This window comes from Lampetra fluviatilis, chromosome 26 (assembly GCF_964198595.1).
Source record: "Lampetra fluviatilis chromosome 26, kcLamFluv1.1, whole genome shotgun sequence".
Taxonomy (NCBI): Eukaryota; Metazoa; Chordata; class Hyperoartia; order Petromyzontiformes; family Petromyzontidae; genus Lampetra; species Lampetra fluviatilis.
The window spans coordinates 11,260,385-11,287,854 of NC_136300.1; the positions used below are offsets into that span (position 1 = coordinate 11,260,385).

At 56.3% G+C, this 27,470-nt stretch overlaps 2 protein-coding genes and 1 non-coding gene across 3 annotated transcripts in view; all 3 read left to right on the forward strand.

Moving 5' to 3' along the window:
* Positions 1-8,960, forward strand: part of LOC144942091 (uncharacterized) — a 39,159-nt gene extending 30,199 nt beyond the window's left edge. Inside the window, exons 3-7 of the mRNA XM_078868775.1 lie at positions 1,850-2,050; positions 3,294-3,461; positions 3,817-5,058; positions 6,277-6,351; positions 8,342-8,960. Of these exons, the coding sequence (XP_078724901.1) occupies positions 1,850-2,050; positions 3,294-3,461; positions 3,817-5,058; positions 6,277-6,351; positions 8,342-8,914 (2,259 nt within the window). The 3' untranslated portion in view covers positions 8,915-8,960. The remainder of the gene's footprint in view (positions 1-1,849; positions 2,051-3,293; positions 3,462-3,816; positions 5,059-6,276; positions 6,352-8,341) is intronic.
* Positions 8,961-17,691: 8,731 nt separating this feature from the next.
* Positions 17,692-27,270, forward strand: PDCD2L (programmed cell death 2 like). Its single transcript, XM_078868969.1, has 7 exons — positions 17,692-18,272; positions 21,397-21,563; positions 22,219-22,291; positions 23,222-23,676; positions 24,703-24,837; positions 25,483-25,637; positions 26,715-27,270. Exons 1-7 carry the CDS (start codon positions 18,165-18,167, stop codon positions 26,846-26,848), a joined length of 1,227 nt encoding a protein of 408 aa, XP_078725095.1. The 5' UTR covers positions 17,692-18,164; the 3' UTR covers positions 26,849-27,270.
* Positions 18,569-18,641, forward strand: TRNAR-ACG (transfer RNA arginine (anticodon ACG)). Its single transcript has one exon. It is a non-coding gene; the product is annotated as a tRNA-Arg (tRNA).
* Positions 27,271-27,470: the final 200 nt, after the last annotated feature.

The following is a 27,470-nucleotide window of genomic DNA, read 5'->3' on the forward strand; positions in this document are numbered from 1 at the left end:
TGGCAAATTCCGGGTGTTGGTATTGGTGTGTATCTGTGAGAGTGTGTGTCGTGTATCTGTGAGTGCACTTTCACGGCCTCATGCTGCAGCCGTTCACGTGATCCCTTCCACGGCTAACATCAGTGGCGAGTGATGGCTCATCGGATTCCTCCGGTATGATTAAATATTCTGATCTGAGCATCTGAGCTCACCCTGGGCGTCGCCTCGGTCCACTCGGCCTTCACATCCGTTGCTCGCTCACAGCACTTGCCCCAACGGCCTGGGCGGCTATACTGGGAGGGGGTGGATCTTTATGTTTGTAGTGTGCTGCTGCTGCTGCTGGTTGCTGCTCTCCAACGTTCGTCGCTCGAGGCCGCGCGAGTCCGGGCACGGCGCGGAGAAGCGGGGAAGACTGGTTCTGTCTCCCCCCTCTCTCTCCCTGTCGCTCTCCCCACCACTCCCGGTCTCTCTACCCCCCCTCCATCCCTGCCCCCCCCCCCTTCATCCCTGCCTCTCTCCCCCTTCCCTCCCCCGTCTCTCCCCCTCCTCTCCCGCCTCTCCCCCCCCTGTCCCCGTCTCTCATGGGGAATGTGGAACAAAGACAAAGATCCCCTTTGTAGCCTTCACAGACTGTTGGGGCAAGTGCTGTTAGCTAGCGAGCACCTATGAAGGCCGGCACGGCACACGAGGGGGTGGGTGGCCAACGCCACGCCCGGCCGCCTTTGTCTCCCCAGCGACGATGTTTACACACCGCACCGGGTACTCATTTGAGGCTGAGTCGACCTAGGGGAGGCCCAGGAGCGGTTCAGATAATCGTCACCGCTGTTGACCGTGTGCGGGAATCGAACGAGGAGAAATACAAACACACGAAGTGGGGTGGGTAGGGGGTGGGATGTGGGCTCACTCCTCAGCTGTGCTCCCTACTCTGCCAACAGTACACACCCACGGACGAGTCCCAACGCATACCACAGAAACACTTCCGTGATTCCATGCGCTACGAGGAAGGGCCATTGACCGAAACGTTGTCCGTCACGTGTGCGGTGTTGTTTGACGAATGTGTTGAGTCGTGCGATGCGTGAGCACCGCTGCCACTGCAGCGGCGTCACCACATAATTAAATAATGTACCACCCCACTAATCCGAATACTGGAACTCCCCCCCTCCCTCCATAACCTCTCCCTAAAACTTACGCTGCAGAAAATCTGGACTCCCACCTGTGTATGTACGGGGATATAGTGTTTCCCCCTCGCACGCTTGGTGCGTTTTCTCCGGGTGCTCCGGTTTCCTCCCACTTGTGTATCAACGCACATTAATTGGCCGAAGACTTCTTCATATGTAGTGAACCGCAGAGCTTGGGCAATAGCCAGAGCCGGCTTCTCGCCAACGTGTGGCCGCTGCTGCTGCCGCCGCTGCTACCACTGCTGCCTTCCCGCTCGTCTGTGGTTCATCATCCTCCTTGTGCCTCTGGCTTGTCGCCCTCTCTCTCTCTGTCTCTGGAGTCATCCCCTCTTTACGAGAGCGATGAGTGGGTAACGTGCATCGGTGGTGACGCAGCGTTACGAGATGACGTGATGATTATTATTGTTGTTGTTCGGGTCGTCCCGCGTATTCTTCCCCATGATGTCCATCCGGCGTTTCGCCCTGCGCGCTGAAGAAGTTCCAGCGCCAGGCTCCCCGGCGTGCGGAATGAAACGTCGGACACCGTGCCGCGCGAACGTTCGCGGCACAAGCCGAAGACGGAGCGCCGTACGGCAGCGCCACCACGGTATCGGGGGGCGGTACCACCGCTTGCGGTGACCTCATCGTCCCCCTCTCCCTCCCTGTGACCCCTCCTCCCCCTCCGCCCGTTACCCCCCCCATCCTCCAATCAGGCGTCTCCTCGCGTGTCCTCCGACGATGTCTATGACGTGCCCCCCTCACTGGGGTGCGCCACCCCCCCACGGCCCAACACCCGGACGGGCCAGGCCCCCCTGCACCACCACCTCCTCCACCACTACAGCAACCACAACCAGCAGCAGCAGCACGGCCTTCATCTACTGGCATCAGGGGCCGGCGGGGAGCAGGAACTTCAGGTGAGAGGGGGGAGCAGAGGGTGCCTAAGCCCACCAACAGTGTGCGTGCGCGTGTGCATGTATGTGTGTGTGTGTGCGTGTGTGCGCGTGCGTGTGTGCGCGTGCGTGTGTACGCGTGCGTGTGCGCGTGTGCGTGTGTGCGTGTGCGCGTGTGTGTGTGTGTGTGCGTGCGCGTGTGCACGTGTGCGTGTGTGCGTGTGTGTGCGTGTGTGTGTGCGTGTGTGATAGTGTAGCGGTTAGCGCGCTGCGCTATGAATCCGGCGTCCGGAGTTCGATTTCCGTTCACGGCCAACACCAGTGACGATTATCTGAACCGGTCCTGGGCCTCCCCTAGGTCGACTCGGACTCAAATGAGTACCTGGTGCGATGTGTAAACATCGCTGGCCACCCATCCCCTCGTGTGCCAAAGTGCCGACCTTCATTGGCACTACTTGGTAACAGCACTTGTCCCAACAGTCTGTTAAGGATAAACCGGGGATTTTTGTCTTTGTCTTTGTTGTGTGTCTGTGTGGACGCTGTGTCTAAACGTGCCTGGCCCTCGCACCGCCACCACCGTTACTCCGCAAGGATCGTCGCTCCCGGTGACACTACAAGGGCACTTTATTTACGAACGCTTTCCAACTGAGGTCGAGCGCGTAAGTGCACGAGCTCTCGCGAAGACGATCCGATGTAAATTCCAATTTTTAGTTGTGATGCTATACCAGGGGGACTTGCGGTAAAAAAAAATCGGCAGTAAAAGGATCAGCGGTTGTCGGCCGCCTGTAGCATCAGCTGACACTTGCACTGTGACGCCGGCGCCGCCCGACGGGCGCCTCCCGTGGTGAACGGCGTCACGGCATCTGCACCGTCCACCGCGGGCGAAGCAGGCGGCCTCGCGTGGCTGCTGTTACGATTTACGCGCGCGCCGCACACGCGACGCGCTATCAGACGGGCCGGGCCGCTGATAATCTTTTTTCCATAACTGCGAACCCTCTAAAAACGACTATGAGCGGAGCGAACGCTCTTCGCCGTTTAGGCCCCGGCCACCGCCGTTAAACACCCACGGACGATCGCGCGCGCCGGGGGTGGGGGGGGGCGGGGCGGTTGTCCTTCCTCGGTGCTAACGGAGCTTCAAAAAAACCCTGGCGTCCCACGACCTCGGTCGAGACGGGAGGCCGGGCGCGTAGCTACAGTTACAAGGTGAGAGCCGCCGCGCCTGAAGGCCCTCCTCCTCTGACCGCGCCTGCCTCCCCCTCGGGCCCAGGTGTACGACGTGCTGCCCGCGAGTGGGAGGGGGGGCGGCTGTGGCGGCGGCCAGGACGTGTACGACACGCCGGCGTCGCTGGGCCGCATGGTGCCCCCCGTGCCCTCCGTGGCTCAGCAGCAGCAGCAGCATCATCAGCAGCAGCAGCAGCAGCATCATCATCATCAGGTGATGTCTTGCGTGATCACGCACAGCATGGGCGCACGTGGTGAGCACAGTGTCATGAAATTAGTGGCGTGCGGTGAAAGCGTCGATTTGTCTTCAACGATGCCGTAACCTTCCAGGACACGCGGCCAAGGCTTCGCGGCTCATCTCAGTGTCCTCTGGTTTCTCCCCCTACATGTTGAATCGATATGGGTTGGCTTCTATAAATTTCCACACGATAAGCCGCTTCGTTGAGCTATCATTTGTGGCCAGGTCGCCTCTGAATAAAGAGCTACATAGCTCGGTGGGCCTTGCCTGGTCAAATAAAAAAAAGTGTGTAACATTTTTTGTTTAATCTTCCCGCCTCGCCCTGTTTCAGATGGAGACGATGGCCTCTGTGGATGAGACTTACGATGTCCCTCCGGCCTTCGGGGGCCGCAGCGTGCAGCAGGCGACCTCCGGTGCCGACGGACAGCGTCAGGCAGCAGCATCCAACGGCTACCCGCGCCAGCAGAAGCAGCAGCTGCGGCATCAGCCGACGAGGAACGGCAACCACGCTCACGCCGCCGAGTCGCGGCGCTCCTCGGACGACGAGGTGTACGACGTGCCGGCGCTCGCCAGGGGCGCGCGGGGCGAGACCCCGGCGCCCGAGAGGCCGCCGGGGCCCGTCTTCCCCTACGCGGGCACTAGCGCCGCGCCGCCCCCCCCCGGCCAGGAGATATACGACATCCCGCCGGGCCTGCAGGCGCCCAGGTCAGAGCCGCGCGAAGCGCCGGCCGCGGTGGCGCCTGCGGCGGCGGCGCCGGCGGCGGCGGACGATGCCGAAGAAGACGTCTACGACTGCCCCAAGCCCGCGGTGCCGGCGTCGGCCGGTTCCGCCCGTGCGGGGAGCTCGGAGCCGCCGGTCCTGCACGGCGGGAGGGCCGCCGCGCCGGACTCGCGGGCGGCGGCGGTGGAGGCCTCGGCGGAGGGCCCGTCGGCCTCGTCGGCCTCGTCGGCCTCGCAGGACATTTACGACGTCCCCAGGGAGGTGTACGCCTCGGTGCGCAAGGCGAGGTCGGAGGCGGCGTCGTCGCGGGACTGCGAGTACGACGTCCCTCCGGCGGCCTCGCGCGACGCCGCTTGCGCCGAGCCGCGGTCGATGGCGCCGGGAGTCGGGCACCAGGTGGCCGCCGCCGTCGGGGCGAGCGTCGGGCGGGGCGGCGGCACGTCCTCCTCCGCGTGCGTCGACGGCGCGTCGACGGCGCCGGCGAGAGCCTCCAAAGACGTCGCGTCGCCGCATTCCGGCTCCCGGCAGCAGCAGCAGCGAGCGGCACCCGTGGCGTACGTCGGGGGCGCGCACGGATCGTCAAACGGGCCAGCGGGCCCGCAGCGCGGGGGCCCCGTGCCGCTCGGGAATGGCCTCTCCCACGGCGGCGTCGTCGGCCACAACGGGGTCGGCTACGGCGACGGCGGACCCAGGAGGTTGCCGGCGGGCGGCGCGGACCGGCCGGGGGGCATCCAGGCGCGGCCGCTGCCATCGCCGCCACCTTTCCCCGCCGTGTCGTGCGGCGACGGGGACGACTCGGCGGACGGGTCGTGCGACCCCGGCTCGGACGAGTACGACTACGTCCACCTGCAGGTGAACGCCGTGGGCTCGCGGTGTCCCATGGGTGAATTATTTTTAGGGGCGCCACGGTAGCGAGGTGTTAACTTTCTCGCCTGGAGTTTGCGTGTTTCTCTCCCCGTGGTCGCGTGCATTTTTCTCTGGGTCCTCCACTTTTTTCCTCCACATTTAAAAACATGTTTTGAGGATATTTGGTTGCGATCAAGTTCCACGTGATAAGCCCCTTCGTTAAGCCATCATCTGTGGCCAGGTCTCATCTAAAAAAAGAGCTATATAACTCAGTGGGCCTTACCTGGTAAAATAAACAATAGTTTAGCTTCATTTATCCGGGCTGGGGAGTATAACCGCGCTTGCAATTTATTTTTATTCTGAAGTGATTTCTGGGTCAGATCGCAAACTGAAACGTACGTCGTACAGCCCTCTCCACCCGACACGGCCGATTACTCAAATGTGTGAACGCATTTCCCCTCTGAAGCAGCCGGCCATTAGCAACCAACATCAGTTGCCATGAATAGTGAATGTGTCCATCAGACCTGGGTGGCGTGCTTCCCACGCGTAATATGTATTTATGGGAGCGCCAATTCTATTGTCGACAGATCCGCAATCGCCGGTCAGGCCAATTGGTGCTGACGTGGCCGCCAGCGTAAACTCAAATGGGCGTTTTAACAACAAAAGGAGTTTACAATTCCCATTTCCCATGCGTTTCTTGCATTGCGGTGGAGAATAATTGGCACATAAACAAATACACACACACACTGCGTATGCAGTGCTCAGGTATCCCTCGATATACGAGGGGGAGGCAACCTTAAAACAAAAAAACATTGCGTAAATCGAGAAGAAATTTCCCACGAGTTTAATCCCAAAAAAATGCGAGGTGCGTTTCGGTCCACGTCTTTTAAAAACAACGGCGCTACGCCTCCTCTACATGAAATGAACGCTGAGCCACTTGCGTGCTCCCGAGGTTCGGAGGTGAACAGGGACAGCCAGACTCCGCAACGTGCAGACATCCCGGAACGGGAAAGGGTAAACGAGCGTTTGCACGCGTGAGAGGAGACCTGCAGAAAACCCGCATTGGCCTTCTGGCGAGCCAGGATACGGCACCCCCCCTCGACGTTCAACGGGTAGGGAGTTTGACAAACGTTGCGTGCAGTGATCCACCTACCCTCGCGTCATTGCCTGTGCCACCATTGCCCCCCTCCCACCCCTCGCCACCTCTCCTTCCTCCTCATCCAGGCAAAGGATGACCCGGAGCCGGAGAAAACGAGCAACGGGATGGGACCGATTAAAGATCAGATCGAGTTGATTCAGGTGAGCGCTCGCCGCTCGTTTGACGCGTGCGGCAGGTCGCGTTGCGTAATGGAGGGGGGCGGTAGTATGGCGGGGAGCATGCCGAACTACGAACCTGACGACCCGAGTTCGAATCCCGCCCACGGCCGGTAACGCTGGCGAATATTTGAACCGGTCCTGGCTCCTCCCCTAGGTCGACTCGGCCTTAAATGGGTACCTGACGCGGTGCGTGAAACAACGGCTCTGGGGAGACAAAGGCGGCCGGGCTTGGTGCTGGCCACCCGCCACCCCTCGTGGCCTTACAGGGGCTCGCTATCGGAACTTGTCTTTGTAGAATTCCATTGGGTCGCCCAAATTCGTGCGAGGGCCACGCACAAATGGGGGCGATCTTTGACGTCTTTAAAAACGATGACCCCCCCACCCACCCACCCCGCTGTTGGTTTGAGTGCGACGCTTCTAACCACCATTTCCCCTATTCCGTCCCCCGCCCCCCACCGTGCTTATCTCTCGGCATGCAACAATCCACCACTGCCCCTCCTGAATGAACCTATAAATAGTCGTGGATCCGGCGGTGTAGCGTGACTTTGATTAAAGTTGGGGGCGGCGGGGGACGACACCGTCACTGTTGTAAACCAATCTGAAACGAATGTTAAACGCCAAACGGAATGAGTAAAGGACCTTGCATCTGTCGACTCTTCTAACACGTGTGTAATTATTGCATCGACATTGTTTAATGTCCCTTAAGGATTTAGAATGGGGTGAGGGGGGCGTGGCGGAGGGTGAGTTGACGGGTTGAGCCATATGAATGAATGGGCAGCTTACGGGCGACCTGCGCAGAGTGCGTTGTTGATGATTTATTTTTTCATCATCGGCTCGGTTCATGACGGAAGTGCGTGAACGGCGTCCGGGCCACCCCACCGCTCCTATCTGATTACAGTTACATTGCTGCTATCGTTGACGGTATTGTTCCGTTCACACGAAGGGGTTTCGCAGCCGACATGATTTCAAATCGATATTTTGGGGTTCGGGGCTTCCGTACACCACGTGGCCAAATGTTGTGGACTCTCCGGCACGCTGGATTTTTACTCTGACTTCCTGGTTTCGTGCGATGAATTTGGGCATGAAAACCTTGATCAGAAGAGGTAAAACAACAACCAGTAATACTCTTTGCTTCTTTCGGCAAAGTCACGTAGTTAGAAATAAAATAAAAACAAATCACGACGTTTATTTCTAACTACGTGACTTTACAGAAAGAACCAAAGAGTGTGGATTCCTGTAGTCACCAAAGCTTCAAATCAAGATTAACAACCAGTAATGATGACCGGCGCATCGTTAAACGCGCGTGTATCACGTGACAATTTTGTTGGGCTGCGTCTATTTTTATTTTACCAGGTAAGGTCGACTGAGCTATCGAGACGTGACCTGGCTATTGCTATCGAGAGCCCAACGAATTGGCTTATCACGTGGAAATTTATAGCAGCCAGATTCTCTAAATGCATGTTTCTAAATGTGGAGAGAAAAAAATCGGAGGACCCGGAGAAAAAAATCCACGCGACCATGGGGAGAACACGCAAATTCCAAATATACAGGCGTCAGAGTCGGGATCGAATCCACAACCACTTGTTGTATACCAGGCGGGGCAGTTCACTCTTTAGAGTGCGGTCAGGTCGCTAAAGTTGTCTGCGATGAGTACAATAACTTTAAAAACAACGGCGCTATGCCTCTCTAAATAAAATGTATGCTAACTGCTTGTGCGTTCCGAGATTAAGTGGTGAACGGGACACCCACCCCGCAGACGTCTTGGAATGGGAAAGGGTTAACATTGCGTCGGGTAGGTTCAGGGGAGGGCGGCGGTGGGGAAGGGGGTCTTTGAGCACTTATTTGGCCAGACCATGACGTGGCCTGACCCAAAAATCGAGTAACAATCAAAATATGATTACGATGACGCTGCTGTTGTTGTTGTTGCCACTGCCTCTGACCGGCCGTCCCACGCGCTCCCACCCCCGTGCAGGTGTACCGCTTCGAGGGCGGCCCGACCCAGCCGGCCGCGGGCTGCGCCGGGCCCCTGGAGGCCCTGTGCCGCCTGCCGCTGTGCGCCCACGACCGCCAGCTGCTGCGCTTCTACGCCGAGCAGGGCGAGGCCCCGCTGCGGGCCCTGCGCTCGGCCGCCGAGTCCTTCGCCTCCCGGCTACGCGGCGGCGGCGGCGACGACGACCCGGCGGACGGGCCCGAGCCCGGGGCGCTGACGCCGCGGCAGCTGCTCGCCCACGGCCGCGCCGTCGTCCTCGGAGGCCACCGGCTGGCCTTCCTGGCCGACGCGCTGGCGCGCGGCGCCCTTTCCGCCGAGCTCCGCGCCGCCACGGCGGCCCTGGCCGAGGCCGTGAGCGAGCGGCTTCGCGCCGTCGCGGCCTCCAGCAAGGCGGCCGCCCTGCGCTACCCGACGGCGGCGGGGGCCGGCGCGTGGGCGCTGCGGCGCGAGACGGAGGCCCGCGTGGGCGAGCTGCTGCAGCAGGCGCACGGCTTCCACGAGCTGCTCACGCGCCTCGCCGGCATGGCCACCGCCAGCGGACACTCGGGCCCCTAGGGCCGAGCGGAAGCCTCCGGGGCGACCCCCGCTTACGTCGTAGAGACCTGGGGCGGGCCTACGCGAGGGGAGGGGGGGGGTTGGTGGGGGAGGGGCCCGGGGTGGCGTCTGGCACCGTGGACACCGGGGGCACGTGGGCCAGCGTGGCGACCACTGGCGGCCCTGCTCCTGCGGAGGAAGCTGGCGTGAAACGGGGCGTCAGGAAGAGGGGAGGCCCGAGGGTGCCGTTGGCACAACGCTCGTGTGTGCAGTGGCCTGGCGTGGTCACAGCCCCAATGGGTGATTGCCTCACTCACCCCGAGTACAATGTTCTCACTGTGGAGTTTCCTGGCAGCATTCACTGATAACCACTGGCGCGCCAACTTCTGTTAGATAAAAACATTTTTTTTTATAAATTTCCCCAAAATATGGATTAATACCATCTGCTGCTCCCCCTGCCGATTGGGTGACTGGGGATGGCGACTTCCGATCGACCGATCGACGCACTCTTCCACAAAACCCCATGCCTCGGTCATGCACAGGCCGCGTACTACTTGCTCCCGGTCAAGGCCCTGCCGACGACGATTGGCCTCAAAATTCCCGCGCGCCCGCCGTGACCTCGGTTCTTACGGTTCCGCATCAACCGAGCGAAGCTCACGACCCGGTCGCGTCTTTATGCGGAGCGGCCACGGACACGTGACACCTCTCCATTGCCTCCCTTGTCGATTAAAAACAACAGCAGTCCCTGGGCATCAGGGAAGACTCCACATCCCCCTTCTCGGCGATGTCCCGGGAGAACCACTCTCGTCACTCGAGGCCATGGTTTTGGGCTCACGATTTGTACGACCCGCGTGTCCGTCTGTCCGTCCATCTTGTCTGTCTTCTTTGAATTGTTTGTTGTGGATTGTACCATCCCTCGCCTAAGTCTACTTAGGCGAGGGATGGTTCCGCGAAGCCCCAACGGAGAGTCCCACGCTCGGCATGCAGGTCTCCTCGCGGCCCTCTGCGCGAGTTGACGCCAAGCGACCGCCGAGTTTGAATCGCGAGAGGCCTGGCGGTTGTGGTTGGGACGGGTGGAGGCAGCGATTCGCGCGGAGTGTCGGGGGGGGGGGGGGAATGGTGGGGCCGGTGTCGCCTGTGAAAGGGGGCTGACGTTCGTCCTTCGCGACGGCGGCTGTCGCGAGCCCGAGGCGTGGTGGACGAGGACCTTCTCCGTCGTCAGCGTCGCGACTGACATTTACACTCCGCGCGTCTCTCTCCATCACCCCCCCTCCCCTCACGTCGCCACCGCTCCCACGCCCTGCTCTCCCCTCTCCCTTTCCGGAGTTTTTTTTTGTCTGTAAAGTGGCTTTGGCCACAGCGACGGACGCAGGAGGATGTGTGGGGGGTTGGGGGGAGGGGTTTCGTGTTCCACGAACGATGTCCGTGCAAAGGGGGGGTTGGTGGTGGCCCACCGGCGAAAATGTCCCTGGTTGACTTCCCCTCCTCTGCCTAAAGCCCGAAACCTTCGACCCCCCCCCCCCACGTGGGGTAGCGGCTGCACGTGGGTCGGGAAGGTGGGTTGGGTGCGGGGGGGGGATGGCATCCGGATGTCGGGGGCGTGCACCATACTTCACCTTTATCTGTCATCGCGCACGGGAGAGATAACGTCGCGTCGCCGCCACCGCGCCGAGGGACCGGCGGGGTATCGCCGCGCCCGGGAAGGCGGCTTCTCAGGGTGACCCTCTGCGCGCTCCCCCCTTGCCCCCTGCTGCTGCTAGCGCCTCGTTGGCTCTGCCACGCGGCGCTTCCCCTTGCCGCCGCGCCGCCTCCGCCCCGGGGATGGGGGGTCGAGAGTCCGTCGACTTTTTCTTTCAATCACTCGTCGACCACGACGAGGGGGGCTCCGACGCCGGGCCGCCTCGCGTCGTTGGCTGTCGTCGTGGTTTGAGAGCGGAAGGACACGCGAGAGAATAGCGGGATGGGGTGGGGGGCGGTGGGGGTGTTCCCCTAACAGCGGTTGAATCCTCATCCCCCCCCCCCCCGATGATTAACGACGTGGGAAGTGGTCATCGTCCTCGTCAGGCCGAGCTCGATCCGCTGCTGGTTGAAGGCTCCTCCTCTCCCCCCCACCAGAAGGCCGTCGCCATTTCTCTCACAGCCCCCGCTAAGCGCCAACCTCCGGGCGTCGAGAGCCGTTCAGGGCCCCGCTCGTTGACGGTGATGAACCGACGCCTCTACGTGGTGGCTCGACACACGGCGGCAATGCGAACTTGCCAACAACTGAAGAATTGAATGAAAATTTAAGCGATGGTTGGGGGGGGGTGCAGCGGGTGTGCGTGGTGAATGGCGATGGTGGCGGTAGGGTTAGCTAGCTGGTTGTGGTTAGGTGTCGGGTTTAGCATATGGTTGTCTCGTGTGCTACCAGTGCCTGGTTGGCGAGTTTATTCGGGTCACGGCTGAATGGTAGCGCTCGTGTCTGGACGACTGCAGCATGCGGCCCCGTTTCAAATGTTGGCTGCTTTTAGGTTCTCCGCGTTGACCGTGCGCCGTGTGGCCCCGGCCCGCGTGTGCTGGCCCAGGGGCCTTTGGGCAGCTTGGAGAGGGGTGCTTGGGCGAGGTGGGTTGGTAGGGGTGGTGTGGGGGTCAGGGTCCCACGTGGCTGGGGTCATCCCGACCTCGTCCTGCTCCTCCCCCGCTCGCCCCATTTCTCGGAATTGTCAGCAGCGTTTCCCTGGCGGTGCGGGGACTGCGAGCGCCGCCCTCTGGGTTTTTTTTTGTTAACCCTCACGATGATATTCACGCTGCCAAATGAACAATTTTAAGATTTTTTGAATTCTAAGATGTAAGAATGCCCTAATAACGCGTTTAATTTGTCTCCGTTCTGCCGAAATCCAGGCTCCAAGACCCACCCCCCCCCAACTTCACGGTTCGGGTGTCAGATTTGTACTGATCGTCAAGTCGGCGGCGTGAAACTGTTAAGGGCTTCGTTTGTGCAACAATGTTGGTGATCGCTAAACCCCTTGGGGTCACGAGGACTGACCTGGGATGAGAAGGGGCCCCGCTTTTAACATCAGTGTGTTCGTCGGGGAACGAGGTCGGAAGGATGCAGCCGGAATGTCACGCGCTGAGGACCCCGAGGGTCCATCGATCTTGAGTGAGGGTGGTGAGGTCATCCTTGTGAGGGGGTCGATTCCAAATAATGAACTCGTACGGACCACTTGAGGCGCGGTGCAAGCGGCCTCGCGCGGCGAGCTCAGGGATGTGGGAGCGCACCTCCTGCGCCGGTTAAAGCCCATTTGACAGTTGCAGGGAGCGTGAGTGTGTGTGTGTGCACACGAGTGTGTGTGTGCACACGAGTGTGTGTGTGCACACGAGTGTGTGTGTGCACACGAGTGTGTGTGTGTGCTTGTGGGGAGCGGTGGTGCAGCGGTTAGCACCCTGCACTACGAACCCGGCAACCCGAGTTCGATTCCCACTCGCGGCCAACACCATCAGTGACGGTTATCTGAAACTGGTCCTGTGCCTCACCTAGGTCGACTCGGCCTCAATTGAGTACCTGGTGCGGTGCGTAAACATCGCCACTGGGGAGACGGAGACGGCCGGGCGTGGTGCTGGCCAGCCACCACCTCGCGTGCCGTGCCGGCCTTCATAGGTGCTCGCTAACAGCACTTCCCCCAGCAGCAGTGTTAAGGCTATACGGGGGATCTTTGTCTTTGTGTCTGCGTTTGGATTTCACTTCTGGTAGTCTAAGGTGGAAGTGGGCGTTATTTGATCAAAATCGATACTGCTGCTGCTGCCGTTCTTGCAGCCGCAGTATCTTGTGGTGGCTGCTCTTTGATGTGTTTTTTGGGGGGGAGGGAGGGGCGTGGGGGGGGGGCGGGTCGTATCCGCGCGTCGTTGGGGTGCGACGTCCGACGTTTCGCGCCACGTGCTGGAGAGGTGGTTGTTGTGTTTCGTACACGTGAGAGTTAGTGGAGACTTGCCACGTGGCGCCCGGACCTGTTCAGTTTGCGGTGTGTGTGTGAGAGAGAGAGAGAGAAGGATGAAAGGTCCTGTACATACAGGTATAATGATGTCCATTATTCCACGAGATAAAACATTAATCGGGTGGAGAGGGGTATCCGCACGCACCCCCTCTACTGCTAAATTACGCATTGCTATTTAGCGGTGGATCACGTGGCCTTCAATTAAAGTCGCTTTTGTAAACACTTCAGCCATGACCTTTGTACAATGGAGTTTTCATATGAAACGAAACAAATAAGTAGACCTTTTTAAACAAATACAGAAAATGTTACTAACTGGAAATGTGTTCTAATAAAGTTGTATGTTGACTCGTCCTCTGCGTTGTGCTGCCGATTTAATACGGGACGGAGAATGGCAAATCGCACCTGGATAAACCACTCCCCAGGCTTAAATGCATTAATTTCCCGTAGACCCAGAGGCAGAAATTGACACCACTGCAAAGGTAGCCAAATGAATGCCTCTTTAATTTCAATGTAACACGCGTCGGGGCTTTCGCGACCCATATGATGATTCCTAATTTATTTTTTGGTCGATCCCGTAAGTCAAATTCTGGCAAGTGCCTGATGAAGTTGGTTATAGCTACCAGGGAAACGTCCGTGCGTCCTATTTGTGAAATCAACTAAAACTGCCAAAGATTTTTTTATTATACCAGGTCAGGTCCACTGAGCTATGTAGATCTTTTTCAGAAGCGACCTGGCCACAAATGATAGCTCAACGAAGTGGATTATCACGTGGAAACAAAAGCAGCCAAATACTCCATAAGTATATTGATTATACATGTGGAGGGAAAAACCGGAGGACCTGGAGAAAAATCCACACGACCACGGGGAGAAAGACACGGCCTTCTATTTACCCAGGAAGGCCTCCCTCAGTCTCAAGACTCAATTTCAGGAGCATCCCGCCACATGAGGAAGTTTTGCCAGTTCCATGTAATGAGCGTTTGGCTTCGTGTGGCAATTCCACATTTCCATGGCGGGGTATAAACTGATAAAGTGTAGAATATGCTGTGCAGGATAAACCAACTACTACAGAAGCATTGGGCTATTTTTGGCCATCACATCCCACCCCCGAAATACGAATGACGTAATTTATATTTAACCAAGTGACGGGCATATATGGTTACAATGTTGACAATTTCTTGCAGATGAGATCTGAGAGCAAAGCTCGTTGGTCATCACTGTGGAGTGGCTGGGAAGTTTATTTAAAGTCTTACACGTTTTTAAACTCGGACGCGAGCTATATTTAAAACTCGCCCATGGTCGGTTGCAGACAAACCGGGCGCTCTGCTGCAGCCAGGAAGGCGGGCAATGTGCGAGGAACTGGGTCACAACAAACGCGGCTTAAACCATCACGCAAACTCCGGTCATCCTCGCAGAAGCAGTGGCTTTTGGCTGGCCATCGAACAAAGACGGTCGCTGTATTTCCGCGCTTTCAGATGCGTTTCTGCGGCCGTCTGGAACACTCTTCCCTCTGAGATATTAGGAAGCCACTGGAGATATGCACTTTAAAATCTAGATCGAAAACTTATTTCTTTAGAATTGCTTTTTGTGTTTAGTTTGTTGCCCTTCCCGTGCACCTCCAAATAGCACGGTTGGCTACGTACGGTGCGAAAGAAGTTCAGCATACACACGTGGCACAAGATTCTCATGGTGTTGTTTTTGTTATTGGCCTGTTTTAAATAACTCGCTCTGCCCTAACGACTGCAGTGGTCCAGCAGTTGCTTCCAATGGTCCAGGTCTTATATAAGGGTCAGCTCCGGAAGTTGTGTCTCGACACGCAGCCTTTGAGGAAGGAAACTATTATCCAAGATAAGTATTATTTAATTTATTATAAGGCCTGCTATTGCCGCTGCACAAATGTAGACTCACTCTAGCCTGCGTGACAATTCGATTTTTCTGTGCCTCATTTGCTTGGATTTCCCGAACGTTTTTCAGAGTCGGGTCTCTCTGATTTGATCCCACTCGAACTATCACTCAAATCCATTCGCCTCCAGCCCAAAGTTGCCAAGTCTCGCTGGAAAAGAAAAGTAGCACTGCCTTTAAAAACACGAGGCCAACCCCATGTCCGGAGGAAGGGATGGGTCTAAAGAAAAAGGGGCGGGGTCTAAATAAAAAGGGGCGGGGTCCAAAGAGGAAGGGGCAGGGTCTAAAGAGAAAGGGGTGGAGTCTAAATAAAAAGGGGCGTGGTCTAAAGAGAAAGAGGTGGGGTCTAGAAAGAGGGGTGTGGTCTAGAGAGGAAGGGGCGGGGTCCAAAGAGAAAGTACAGATAAAGAGACCTCGAATTAAAACGAGGTTAAAAATAAGTATAACCAGTAAAAACAAAGTTTTTCACTATAAATCCTTTATATGCGTGGCAGCGAACTTAATATAAAGGATTTAAAAATATATTCGCCTGTGGAGGACGCGGGGATCGATCCCGCGACCTTTGGCATGGGAAGCGAGGGCGCTACCAACTGCGCTACTCCGCCACGGCCTGTGGAGTGGTTACGCTCTGGGCTCTTACACTGTGACGTTCAGCCAAAGCCATGAATGAGTTCTATTTGAATATATGTAAAATAAAAAAAAATTGCCTAAAAAGTGTAAAATTTTGGGAATTTTTTTCCACGAACATTAATTGTTTCGCACAACGAGTCTGTGTGGAAAATGTCAGCTCGATTGGATCACGGGAAGTGGGTTAAAAAACGACCGAAAGATTTGCACGGTCGCACGCAAGCAAGCAAGCACGCAAGCAAGCAAGCGAACTTAATATAAAGGATTTAAAAACTCACAAACCGGCAACTCCCAAAAATGTAGTCTGCCGATGAGGACACAGGCCAATAGTTAAACTATAATCAACCAGGAGAGACACAAGCGTGAGATGGAGAAACCAGGGTAGGAAAAGGGAACCCATGTGTAGTGATGTAAATGGATCACTACGGTGCGTAGCACTGAGTGCAGGAAACAAGGAAATATGGGGGCAGAGGTGAGCACACCGTGCAGTACCACAGTGGGTCACTGGGGGCGTGGTACCGGGTGCTCGCAGAAAGAGGCAAAGGAGCTCTACCGACAGAATAGGGAATAGCAGCAACTCCGCCAGCGCAGCGAGTAATTGCCGCAAAATTGGTCACGAGGGGACGTGGGGAGGGCTGCTGGCTGAGGGGGTATGTGAGGACGAGTCACCGGCTCCGGGTGAAGCGCGTGATTGGCCGGGGTGGGGGGTAGGGGGAACAGGTGACCGAGGGGACACGGAGAGTCCCTGAGGGGGGCGTGGTTAAGGGCGGAGCCGGGCAGGAAGCATGTGAGAGGTTATCGGAAACCTTCGGGAACGTTCGAGAAGGGGGGCGTGGCCGAGGGTGGAGCCGGGTCATGCCGAGAGGGATTAAAGGGGAGCCCCGATCGCATATCGGGGCTGTCCGTGGATGAAGCGGAACCGAGGTGCTACGGCTATGCCTTCGACATCGTGGCTGCTCTGACCCGATTGTAGTTATCCCGTGTAGGAAAGAGATCGGTGTATTATAGTCCCGTGGGCAACAAGAGTGAGAGACAGGCGTATTAGTCCCGTGTGTAACGGTGTCGTGTAAAGTATAGAATAAACGTTGTTGCCTCTTCAATAGTGTCTCTGAAATGATTCGCTGCACATGTAGTCCTGGTCTCCGGCCAAACTTGAGCAATGAGTGTCATCCTCGATGCATACCTCATCGGCTCTCAACCCACAACAGCATCAAGTTGTCAACATCAATACAATTACAACCAGGCGTGAGAGGAGTCGTGAGACGAGGGGTCATGGGTGGAAGTTGGTCGACCTACGTTGGTTTCCTGATCCCCTGACCAAACGTGCACCCCAGCTTGGAATGGTACCTCGCTAGGCCTACTTGGGAACCACCATCAATGCGAACACATCAAGACCGCGGAGTGTGGAATGGGCGTGAGTGAGGCACAAGGGGCCGAGGAGGGATCCCGTGGGCAGTCCTCCCCGTCCTAACCACGGTGTCCACCTCTACTCATGACTCTCGACCAGGACACATCACAGTCACCACCACCACCAAGAGCCACCGTGGCGAGATGTTCACTACCTCGCCTGGTATACAAGAGTTTGTTGACGTTCGATCCAGACCCTGACGTCTGTATATTTGGAGTATCTCTCTCTCCTTGTGGTCGTGTGAAGTTTTCTCCGGGTCCTATGGTTTTTACGCCCACATTTAGAATCAAGGTCAGGCGTTTCGAGTATTTGGCTGCTTTAAATGTTCACACGATGATGGTAAGCCACTTCGTTGAGCTGCCGTTTGTGGCCAGGCCGCTTCTGAAAAAGAGATACACAGCTCAGTGGGGCCTTACCTGGTAAAATAAAACGTCAATGAAATAAAACAATAGAGAACACACATTTGTTTTTTTTAAGATTCCTGCTAGTATGACCTCCGATGAGCACGGTTGGCTACGTACGGTGCCAATGAAGTCCAACGTACGTGCATACATGACCATCTCAATCGCTGACAAGGTCCTCATAAGTACGCAAATTGAATTTCGATTTAAAGCTTTCGTGACTGCAGGGATTCATCTTCTTGGTTATTGAAGTCGGCTTTCGTCAACTCTGGATAGGCAGGCGTGAGCCATCTGTGTAACTACCGGACACGTGTGTGTGTGTGTGGGGCGGGTGTGAAGAGCTTTATAGGTCATCGGATTTCTCCAGCAGAATAAATATTCTGATGCCCAGGAGGGCCGACACGGGGGGGGGGGCAGGTGGAGAGGCGAGGCCGACACACGTGGCCGGGAAGCGAGGGAGGGGTGGTGCTGGTGGTGGTACCCCCCGGTGTGTGTGTGTGGGGCGGGTGTGAAGAGCTTTATAGCTCATCGGATTTCTCCATCAGAATAAATATTCTGATGCCCACGAGAGGCGAGGCCGAGACACGTGGCCGGGTAGCGAGGGAGGGGTGGTGCTGGTGGTGGTACCCCCCCCCCCCCCAGTGTGAAGAGCTTCATAGCTCATCGGATTTCTCGAGTATAATAAATGTTCTGATGCCCACGTGAGCCGGGCACGTTGACAAGCTCGCGGGCGAGACGGTGGCCCCTGGAGGCGAGGCGAGGCCGAGACACGTGGCCGGGAAGCGAGGGAGCTCGTGCTGCTGCTGCTGGTGGTGGTCCCCGTGATCTCGACTCAACCTCGGCAGGCCTTGCTGAGGAACGTCGTCGTCGTCGTGAGAGACGACTTAGAAACCAAGGCGTGAGAGAGAGAGAGGCAACTCCGTAATCAGAGGGGGGCCCTTGGGCCTCCTCCTGCCCCCCCAACTCACATGGCCGCTCGCCCAGGCGAGGCCCCCGTTCTGCTCGGGCTCCTGGACGGGCCCGTGCCACCTCGCTCGGCCACCTCGTGGAGCTGCAACAAGATCGGCGGCGAGCCGGTGAGGGAGAGTTTCTAATCGTCGCGTTTGTGAATGTTTAATTTAATGTCTGTGTGGGTTATTTTCGCGAGTAGAGGCGACGGGGAGTGGGAGAGACATGAGGAAAGGGGAGGGTCTGGTCTAGGCCGAGAGGCTCCCGTGTTACCACGGGGAACGCGCGCGTCGTGCGAGTTTAGTTAAAATGTTTGTTGTCAATTGAACACTTCAAATAGGGTCGATTATAAGATGTTATTTTGTGGACGCGGTGACTTCGCGCGAGAGTTAAGTTGGCCTCTGAGTGACGTGGATGCGGCTCGGGGCCAGTGGCGCAATGGATAACGCGTCTGACTACGGATCAGAAGATTGTAGGTTCGACTCCTGCCTGGCTCGGTATTATTTTTACATGTTTTTTTTTGGTGTGTGTTTAAAAAAAAAATCTTAAAGGCATCGTCGTTATTAACATTTATTACATCACAGTACGAAGTCGTTACGTGAAACTGCGCCCGGCGATTTATTCTATTCCCGTTTGCATGAAGTTTCAAGTTTGGTTCACGATGCGTCGAGTCGTACACGCGGCAGCCCGCAGCGCTCCCTGCTGGCTCTGGGGTCGAATTGCAACGAACGGAGGCGCCTGAGAAGTTGATGATTTAAACACATTCCTGCAGAGGGAGCTGGTAGGAACGTTGGGTTGCTCGGTCAATGGCCAGGGTCAACGGCGGCGTGGTGTATTCCGCAAATATGGCCGACTGTGAGGGCGGGCACAAGCCGGCGTGAGTAGGTTAAACGTTGAGTTTTATAAGGGCATCACGGGGTGACCAGCCCCCCCACCCAGCCCTACCCCTCCCACTCCCCACCCAGCCCCACCCTCCCCACCCTCCCCACCCACCCCACCCAGCCCCTCCCCACCTAGCCCCTCCCCACCCAGCCCCTCCCTCCCCACCCAGCCCCTCCCTGCAGGACGGACGGACACAATAATCCCCTGTGGGCTGGTGGAACCAGTGGGTTCCTACCAGTTAAACCGTGATTTTGGTGTTGCTGCTGCTGCTTCGTTGGCAGTGATGCACAAACACCACCACCACCACCAACAATAACAACAACACAAAGCAACACGTTGGTCAATAAAACTTCTCATTTCGTACGGCTGCTGATGTGGATGCAGAGCAACAACTTACAATTCCACATTCACGTGGTCAAACCAGCAGGTAACCGCGTCAGGAGCCAAGTGGAGTAGTGAGTGCATCATCATCACCGTCGTCGTCGTCGCTGTGATGTCTCCTTCTTCGTATTTGTGGATCGGGGCATTGCGTCGTTACGCGTTGTACTTCGGTCTCTGTTCTGGACGACCACAGCCGCACCACCATACCACTGCAGGGTGTTTAATGTCCCATTTGTGCATCAGGGTATCCGCGTCTGCTGCCACGATTTGTGCGGATGCGATTGATGGTGGACCGTAAGCTTCGTGAAAGATCGAATAATATGCTTTGGCGACATTTCAGATAACGGCCCTTCGCAGCACATCTATACGCCAATACATTCGTTTATAAGTGATGCATATTGTACTTATTAGGCCAAACGTGTCGGCCTTTCCGACTAATATTGCGATGCATAATTTATTTTTGAGTCGGTTCGCATAAGTAAAATATCTATAGTCCACCCTCTTCCACGTAAGCATGTACGGTACACATTAACATTTCTAACTTAATGTTTTTGGTTAGATCGCGTCAATATGAATGTGTCGTTAATCCCGCCACCACCCGGCGCAACCAATTAGTAAGGTTTGTCACCAAAGCAAAACGTGACAATTAGTTACTAGTTCAGCACACTGGTGCGTTGGAGAGTAAACCCACTGCGAAATTTACAATTCGAGTACGACGTTTCACCAGATATTACAACCAGCATCATCAGGCGACAACCAGATTTGTGGAGAAATCCTCCTCCTGTTTCAGTCTTAAGTAGAGGAGATAAACGTGATGTCGTCACTTGTGGGCAAGTAATCAACATACATTACGCATGCACATTATGCATGTACATCTTGCCGTTTTTAGGTGCAGGAAATCGCAATATCTTGGCCGCGAAAGCCTATGTCTTAAACTTATATAATCCAACATAATCTTTGATCATTTATGTGACTACATTAACCTCTCGGTATAACTTCCTACCACGTGCTCCTTACATGTCGGCGCACATTTGTGACGTCACACCACTTTACATAAGAATCAGAATATGTGTTTATACTGGAGGAATCCGATGAGCTATAAAGCTCTTTTTCACAGATGTCCCAGTCGGGGCACGAGCTAAGAACGTTACAACAACACAACAAAGACACGATACGAGTGCAAGGTACAGAAAACAAATCACCCAAAAACCCGATGATGCTGATTGCAACTACCAACAAAACGTTTGTAACCAATTGTCAATTAATGGGCTGTGCCAGGTGAAGGAGGGTGTACAACACGCATTTTACTCGCGCGACGTGACCCAAAATAATCAATTATGACTCCATTTACAGGCTCTTTCTCCATAGACTGCTGGTTGAAGGCCTCTCCACTCCTCGCCTGTCAAATGGGTTGTCTGCCCATACGGAGGAGGAGTGACGCTCACAACAACGAGCAGAGCGCCGGGTGGCTAAAACAAAAAAAATGAGTTTTCAATCTAGATTTAAAAGTGCATAGTTCCATTTGGCTTATCGAATATCGGAAGGAAGAGTGTTCCAGACGGCCGCAGAAGTGCATCTGACAGCGAGCGATGCAGTTATTTATTTAGCGAATGCTTTTACACGTGACGTGGAGTGCTGGTCCCACAGCCCTGGAGCCTTAGGCCTGGGTGGGAAGTGTAATTATAGTCACGTGCTGGCCGGGATCGTGACGATTCCGCCAGCTCGCTGCAGCTTTGGCTTCCCCAGACATGGCCGACACGGCCGGCTACTTGTGTGATGCAGTTGCCGTCTTTGTTCAATGGTTAGCCAAAAGCCGCTGCGAGGATGACCGGAGTTCGCATGATGGTTTATGCTCCTTGACTAGACCCGCAAGGTATTGATTGTGGTTCATTTGTGGCAAGCACTTTGTGTATAATCAGTGCGACCTTATAAAAGAGTTCGACCTTGTATATAATTCCGGACCCCTCGTCTCGGTTGCGCACTCTGCAGGACAGCGTGCCCGGCGTGCCGCTGGCGGGACGCACGGCGTGCGGGGCATGCGGCTCCGCACAGACCCTGGTGGCGCAGCTGTACTGCCCGCTGGAGGGCTCGCCGTACCACCGCGCCCTGCACCTCCTCGCGTGCCCACACGCCACATGCTCCACATCCGCTCGAGGGTGAGGCTGCCCGCTGCTCAGCTCCCGCAGCCTGTCTTGCACTATGACTCCCCACCAACGACGAGAATGTGGATTTAGTTTGTGATGTCGAACAAATTATTTGGTGATGCTGTTGCGTTGGCAGTGGTGCACGAGCGCAAATAACACATTTGTCAGTAGCACCATGGTGCTGCGCTGGAGAGATGTTAACTCCCATCGCCTGGTATGCAGGAGGTCATGGGTTCGATCCCGACCTTGACGCCTGCTGTATATTTGGAGTTTGCATATTTTTCGTTGTGGTGCTGTGGATTTTTCTCTGGGTCCTCCGTTTTTTTCCTCAACATTTAGAATTGGCATGCGTTTCGAGTGTTTGGCCGCTATAAATTTCCACGCGATAAGCCGTTTCATTGAGCTATCATTTGTGGCCAGGTTGCTTCTGAAAAATAGCTATGTATCTCAGTGGGCCTTACCTCGTAAAATAAAAATTTATTATAGTTTTAGTAGCCTGAAAAGGCATACAATATATAACGGGTGATGTTTGGGGCAATGGTCCTTCACGGTGCAGGGTGTGCCGTGTAGAAGGGCCGTAGCCCCATGTAAGGCTACAAGGGGATTCTTTGTGTCTCTCTGTGTGTCTGTGTCTCTCTGTGTGTCCGTGTCTCTGTTCTGTTTGCAGCTGGCGAGCGTTACGTTCTCAGTACTTGGAGCCTGCGCGCGCGGTGCCTGCCCCTGCGCCCACACCCCCGCAGGTGAGACGTGCGTGGTCAACTCATTTAATTTGTTACGTTCCTGAGGCAGTTGACCGTGATGAACTCATGTCATGTCGACGGGTCGTTTTCCTGCAACTTTACCGCACTCGGCACTGCTAACCCTACGCCTTTCAGGCCACGATATAGTCACGTTAGAATCCTAAAGACTCTGTGAGTCCCAGGCAATAACGTTGAACTCAGAATCCCAAAGGGGGTTTAGCGTGGCTGTGTGAGTTTCCAGAAATTAAAGTGAACCATAAAAATTTTCAATGTATCTTTAACATTCTCTTCGACTGACGCTCCTTGCTTATTGCCTGACTGCTGATGAGGCAGTGTGTGCCAAAACCAGTCCAGAGTTTGCTTGTCTTGAAACGCTACTGAAATGTTGCACTCCCAGAAGGCTGTGCGGCTGGTGTGTGGTGTAGGAAATACTTAAATTTTTTACATGGAAAGACGTGCATACGAATGAGACGTTGCCTATTTATGTTTTTTATTAATTTTCTTGACAATGACGCTGATGAATATTTTGAGTTGTGCATTGTGACATTTGGCTTGTGTTTATATGTTGTATATATGTGCAGTGGCTGCTCATGTCTACATCCGCGTGCATGTGTTGGTGGAGCAGTGGTTAGTGTACTATGCTGTGAGTATATCCAGCTGAGTTTGACTCCCAACCTCGGATAACACCAGTGGCGAGTAATATTTGAACCGGTCCTGGTCCACCCCTCGCCCCCCCCACCCCGACCCACACTGAGCAACCATGTTGAAGCATGGTCAAGCATCCCCCATGATCTGACGCGGTGTGTGGAGGCGGTCACCCAGCAGCGGATTGCGAAAGCGGGCTACATTGCGCCACGCACGCGTACACCGTCGGCATCGGTCGTGGCGCGCGCTCCCGGTCTGAGCGTCGCACGCGCAACCGTTCCACAGGTGGAGCCTCTGATGTCCACCAAGGACTGGTGCGATGGGGCGGACGACTGGGGCGATGACGTTGATGGGGACGCAGGGGACGCGCCCACGCCACCCGCCCCTCTGCCGGACTCCACGGCCCGCGTTCCCCAGCTCCCCCACCCATCGCCGTCACCGAACCCCGCCATGGAGCTGTGCCCCGGTATGGACGGGCTGTCGCTTGGCGGTGGGCGCGCAATAGCGGCGGCGGCGGCATCGGCGGCAATGCCGAGACCGCAGGAAAGCGGCGACCCAGCACCTCGGCTGCTGGCGTACTTCCTGAACGCGGTGAGCGAGGAGGACTGCGCGGAGGAGGAGGGGGAGGGGGGGGAGGAGGCCGAGCTCACGCAGCACGCTCGCGCGCTGCTCTCCGAGTACCAGCGCCGGGAGGGCAGCGCCGATGGGCTGGTGGCGGCGCAGCAGCGGCCGTGGCAAGGGTGAGTGGATCTCCGAAGCGTCGTTGGGTGTGACACGCCGGTGACTATGGTTCACGGCGGTGAGAGAGCGGTTGGTGTTCATCCGCCCCGGTGATTACCGCGTCGATCTCCGATGCCGGGAAGCACTTGTTGACGCTCACGCGGCGAGTGTGAATGAGTGTTTTGCGAGCGTTGCAGACGATTGTCGATGCTGAGCCTGCGGACAGTGGCGGTAATACACATTCGGAGGCCTGTGTTCAACTGCTGGCTGTGTGCGCTAGGCCTCTTAAGGATTCGCTCCGCTCGTGATTCAATGAATTGTCTCACAATTCGGAGTCGTGATTCAGATCAACAATCAATTCCATACTTCAGAATCTTTATTTAGACTGGAGGAATCTGATGAGCTATGAAGCAATTTTTCGCAGATGTCCTGTATGGTCGGATCACGAAGTTACAACAGAAATCAGAAAGTTGCATTGTGGCGATTGTAGCGCATCTTAAGTGCATGCAGATATCCCTGGAATATTTGTTACATACCACATTTAGGAATAAAAACAATAATCGACTCTCACATGTGTGATTGGAATAAAAACGCAATATGCGCACCACACACAAATATAAATATCCCCCCCGCCCCCCCCCCTCCCGTGTGGCCTAGGCTGTTGGGAAACGTGGTCCTAGTGCGCACCACATGCACACGGACAAAGGTCCCCCATGTGGCCTTAACAGACTATTGGGGTCATTGCTGTTAGCGAGCACCAATGAAGTGGGTGGCCAGCACCACGCCCAGCCGCCTTTGTCTCCCCAGTGGCGATGTCCATACATCGCACCAGGTACTCATTTGAGGCCGAGTCGACCTAGGGGAGGCCCAGAATCTATTCAGAAAATCGTCACCGGTGTTGTTCGTGAGCGAGGAATCGAACTCGGGTCGCCGGGTTTCGTAGCGCGAGCGCGCTTACCGCTAAACCGCTGCTCCCCCCGCGGTTACGCACACGGAGACACGCGTCGTTTTGACCTCACCACGGGAAAAAATGACCTCGCACCCAGCAGTGACAGCGGTGGCGGCAGCGGCGGGGTTGGTGGAGCGCGGGAGGAGTACGAGCCGGCGTGTGCACGCCACGGCGACCGCCTCTTCCTGAAATTCATGAAGCGGACGGCGCGGTGCCCTCGCCAGGTGCTGAGGTGAGCGGCCGCCACGGTGACGGGGTCAGGGGGGGCCTGGTAGGAAGGGGGGCAAGGGGGGCCTGGTGGGAAGGGGGGCGAGGGGTGGAGGGGGGGGGCAGCCACAAGACCACATGTCACCAGGTAAAATTCTAAATAACGTTGCGTTGTTGTTGCTTCGAACCGAATCATCCGGAATGCGTTCAATTTTGCCGGCGGTCTCGAGAGCAAAGCACGTCCGATTTAGCATGGGTGGTTACGTACGGTTCAAAAGAAGTTCAACATCCAAACATCGACTCATACAAAAACCCATAGACTCACACAGAGACCAATAGACTCACAAAGAGACCAATAGACTCACAGAGATCCATAGACTTGCACAGAGACCCATAGACTCATCACACTGAGACTAGTTGTCCATCCCCCGCATCTCCGATTAGCACGGTTGATTACGTACGGTTCAAAAGAAGTTCAACATACACACATGCAGGGGGTGAGCCCGGTTTGTTCTTGGGTTGGAAACTGCCTGGGAGAAGCAGGGGTTCTAGTCTTGGTGGCAAGCAGCTGGCAGCGTGGGTTTATGCGAGCGAGCGAGTCGAGTGAGTCACGTTTGTCGTCCTCTGCCGCCCGCCCCCACCCACCACTCCCCACCCCCGACGTGCGCAGGTATTCGTGGGGGGGAGAGCCCCTGTACGTGAGCGCCCCCGACCCCCACCTGACCGCGCCCCCAATGCCGTGCCCACTCTGCGGTGCCCCCCGCGTCTTCGAGATGCAGCTGATGCCCGCGCTCGTGTGGCAGCTCAGGGGGGCCGAGGGGACAGGTGAGGGTGGTGGGGGGGAGGGGGGGGGCGGCCTGTGTGGACACAATTATGTTTACCATGGCTGGGAATGGAACCCGGGTCGTCATCGGGTCTGTAGAGCAGTGCACGAATCACTCTCTCCACGTTCACATCTCTCGGCAGCCATTCCCTACCTCCTACGTCCATTGTAACCGTGCAGCCCCGATAATTACATCCGTCACTCGTGGTCTCTGCATTGGGATTTTTATTTCTGATTTCTGTCTCATTTGTGTTCAGTCCGCTTATTTCCATCGCTCTCTCACATACTTGTGATCAACAAGAACCGCCTTTTGCCGCTAAGTGCCGGTGACGTGACCATGTGGCTTGTGCCAGGCTATGTGGACTTTGAGGCCGCGTTGACAGGAGGTCATGGAACAGACCCAGGTGTCATGGGTTGACTGGCAGATGCACCACCAGCTCACCACTGTCCCAACTTACGTTTAATCTGTCTGGCGCTCCGCTCGTTGTTGTGAGCGTTGCGCCTCCACCCTCTGTTGCTGGAGGGCGACTGCCTGTAACTGCCCAGGAGCGTCCTTCACGAGCTTCCTCCACAGAGGCCGATCTTGACACCGCTGGTACTGGCCATCGGCATGTCCACTCACCTCTAGCCCTTGTCGTGCCTGTTTAGCCCCTTCTATCTGGCCAAACAGAAGCTACTTGGGCATGCGGTGGCTGGGCATGCAGGCACACACACAAAGACAAAGATCCCCCTATAGCCTTAACAAACTGTTGGGGCACGTGCTGTTAGCGAGCACTTATGAATGCCGGCACGGCACACGAGGTGGGTGCCCAGCACCATGTCCAGCCGCCTTTCTCTGCCTAGTGGCCATGTTTACACACACCACACCAGGTACTCATTTAAGGCTGAGTCGACCTAGGGGAGGCCACGAACCGATACAGATAATCGTAATTTGGTCTTGGCCGTGATCAGGAACCGAACCCGTGTCGCCGGGTTCGTAGCGCAGAGCCCTAACCGCTACACCACCGCTCCACACACTGAGACACGCACACACAACGGTGCTAAAACTCAACTCCCACTCCCCCTGCGTTGCCTCGCAGACTCCGTCCCGGAGTTCGGCTCCGTCCTCGTCTTCACGTGCGCACGCAGCTGCTGGGCCGAGGCCGGTGGGGGCGTCCCCTGTGAGGAGGAGGTGCGGTTTCAGCCGGACCCGGACCAAGGCCTCTTTCAGTGACACCGCCACGGCCACCGGGGGCACGACGAGAGCAACGTCGGGGCAACGACGTTGCCAGCAACAACCACGATTGCCACGTGCGACATTGGAAACGTAGTCGTCGCTGCATTGCCTCCACCACCACCACCACGACTGCTGTGAGCCACTGTGTAAGCTTTCGTCGTCAGCCTTGCCCCGGGACCAGCGTGGTGAAGCGTCGTCAATCCCCACAACCCCGCGCGGTGTGGACAGGCCTGCATCCAGCAGTGGACTGACGATGGGTCGTCGCTGCGACGTGGTGCGGCGGTGGCCTCGCGTGACGGGGCTCTGCGTTACGACGAGCCGTGATTGGTCTGTGGAGCACATGGCCTCGGGCAGTCACGTGACCCCGACTCTTCTAAATAAAACATTTAACTCATTCATGTTGTCTGAGTCGAACTTTGTCCTCCGCTAGCTTTGTTAACGCGAACAAATGTTCGTTTGCCTGATGGGGTACAGATTATCACCAACTCTGTTGGGCTTTGCTCATCATCATCGTCATCATCACCATCAGGCTTGTTCTACCCACTGCTGGATGAATGCCTCCGCACTCCCTAACCATCCCGCGATGCCATGATCCATCTCGCTCCCTCTGCGTGAGCTG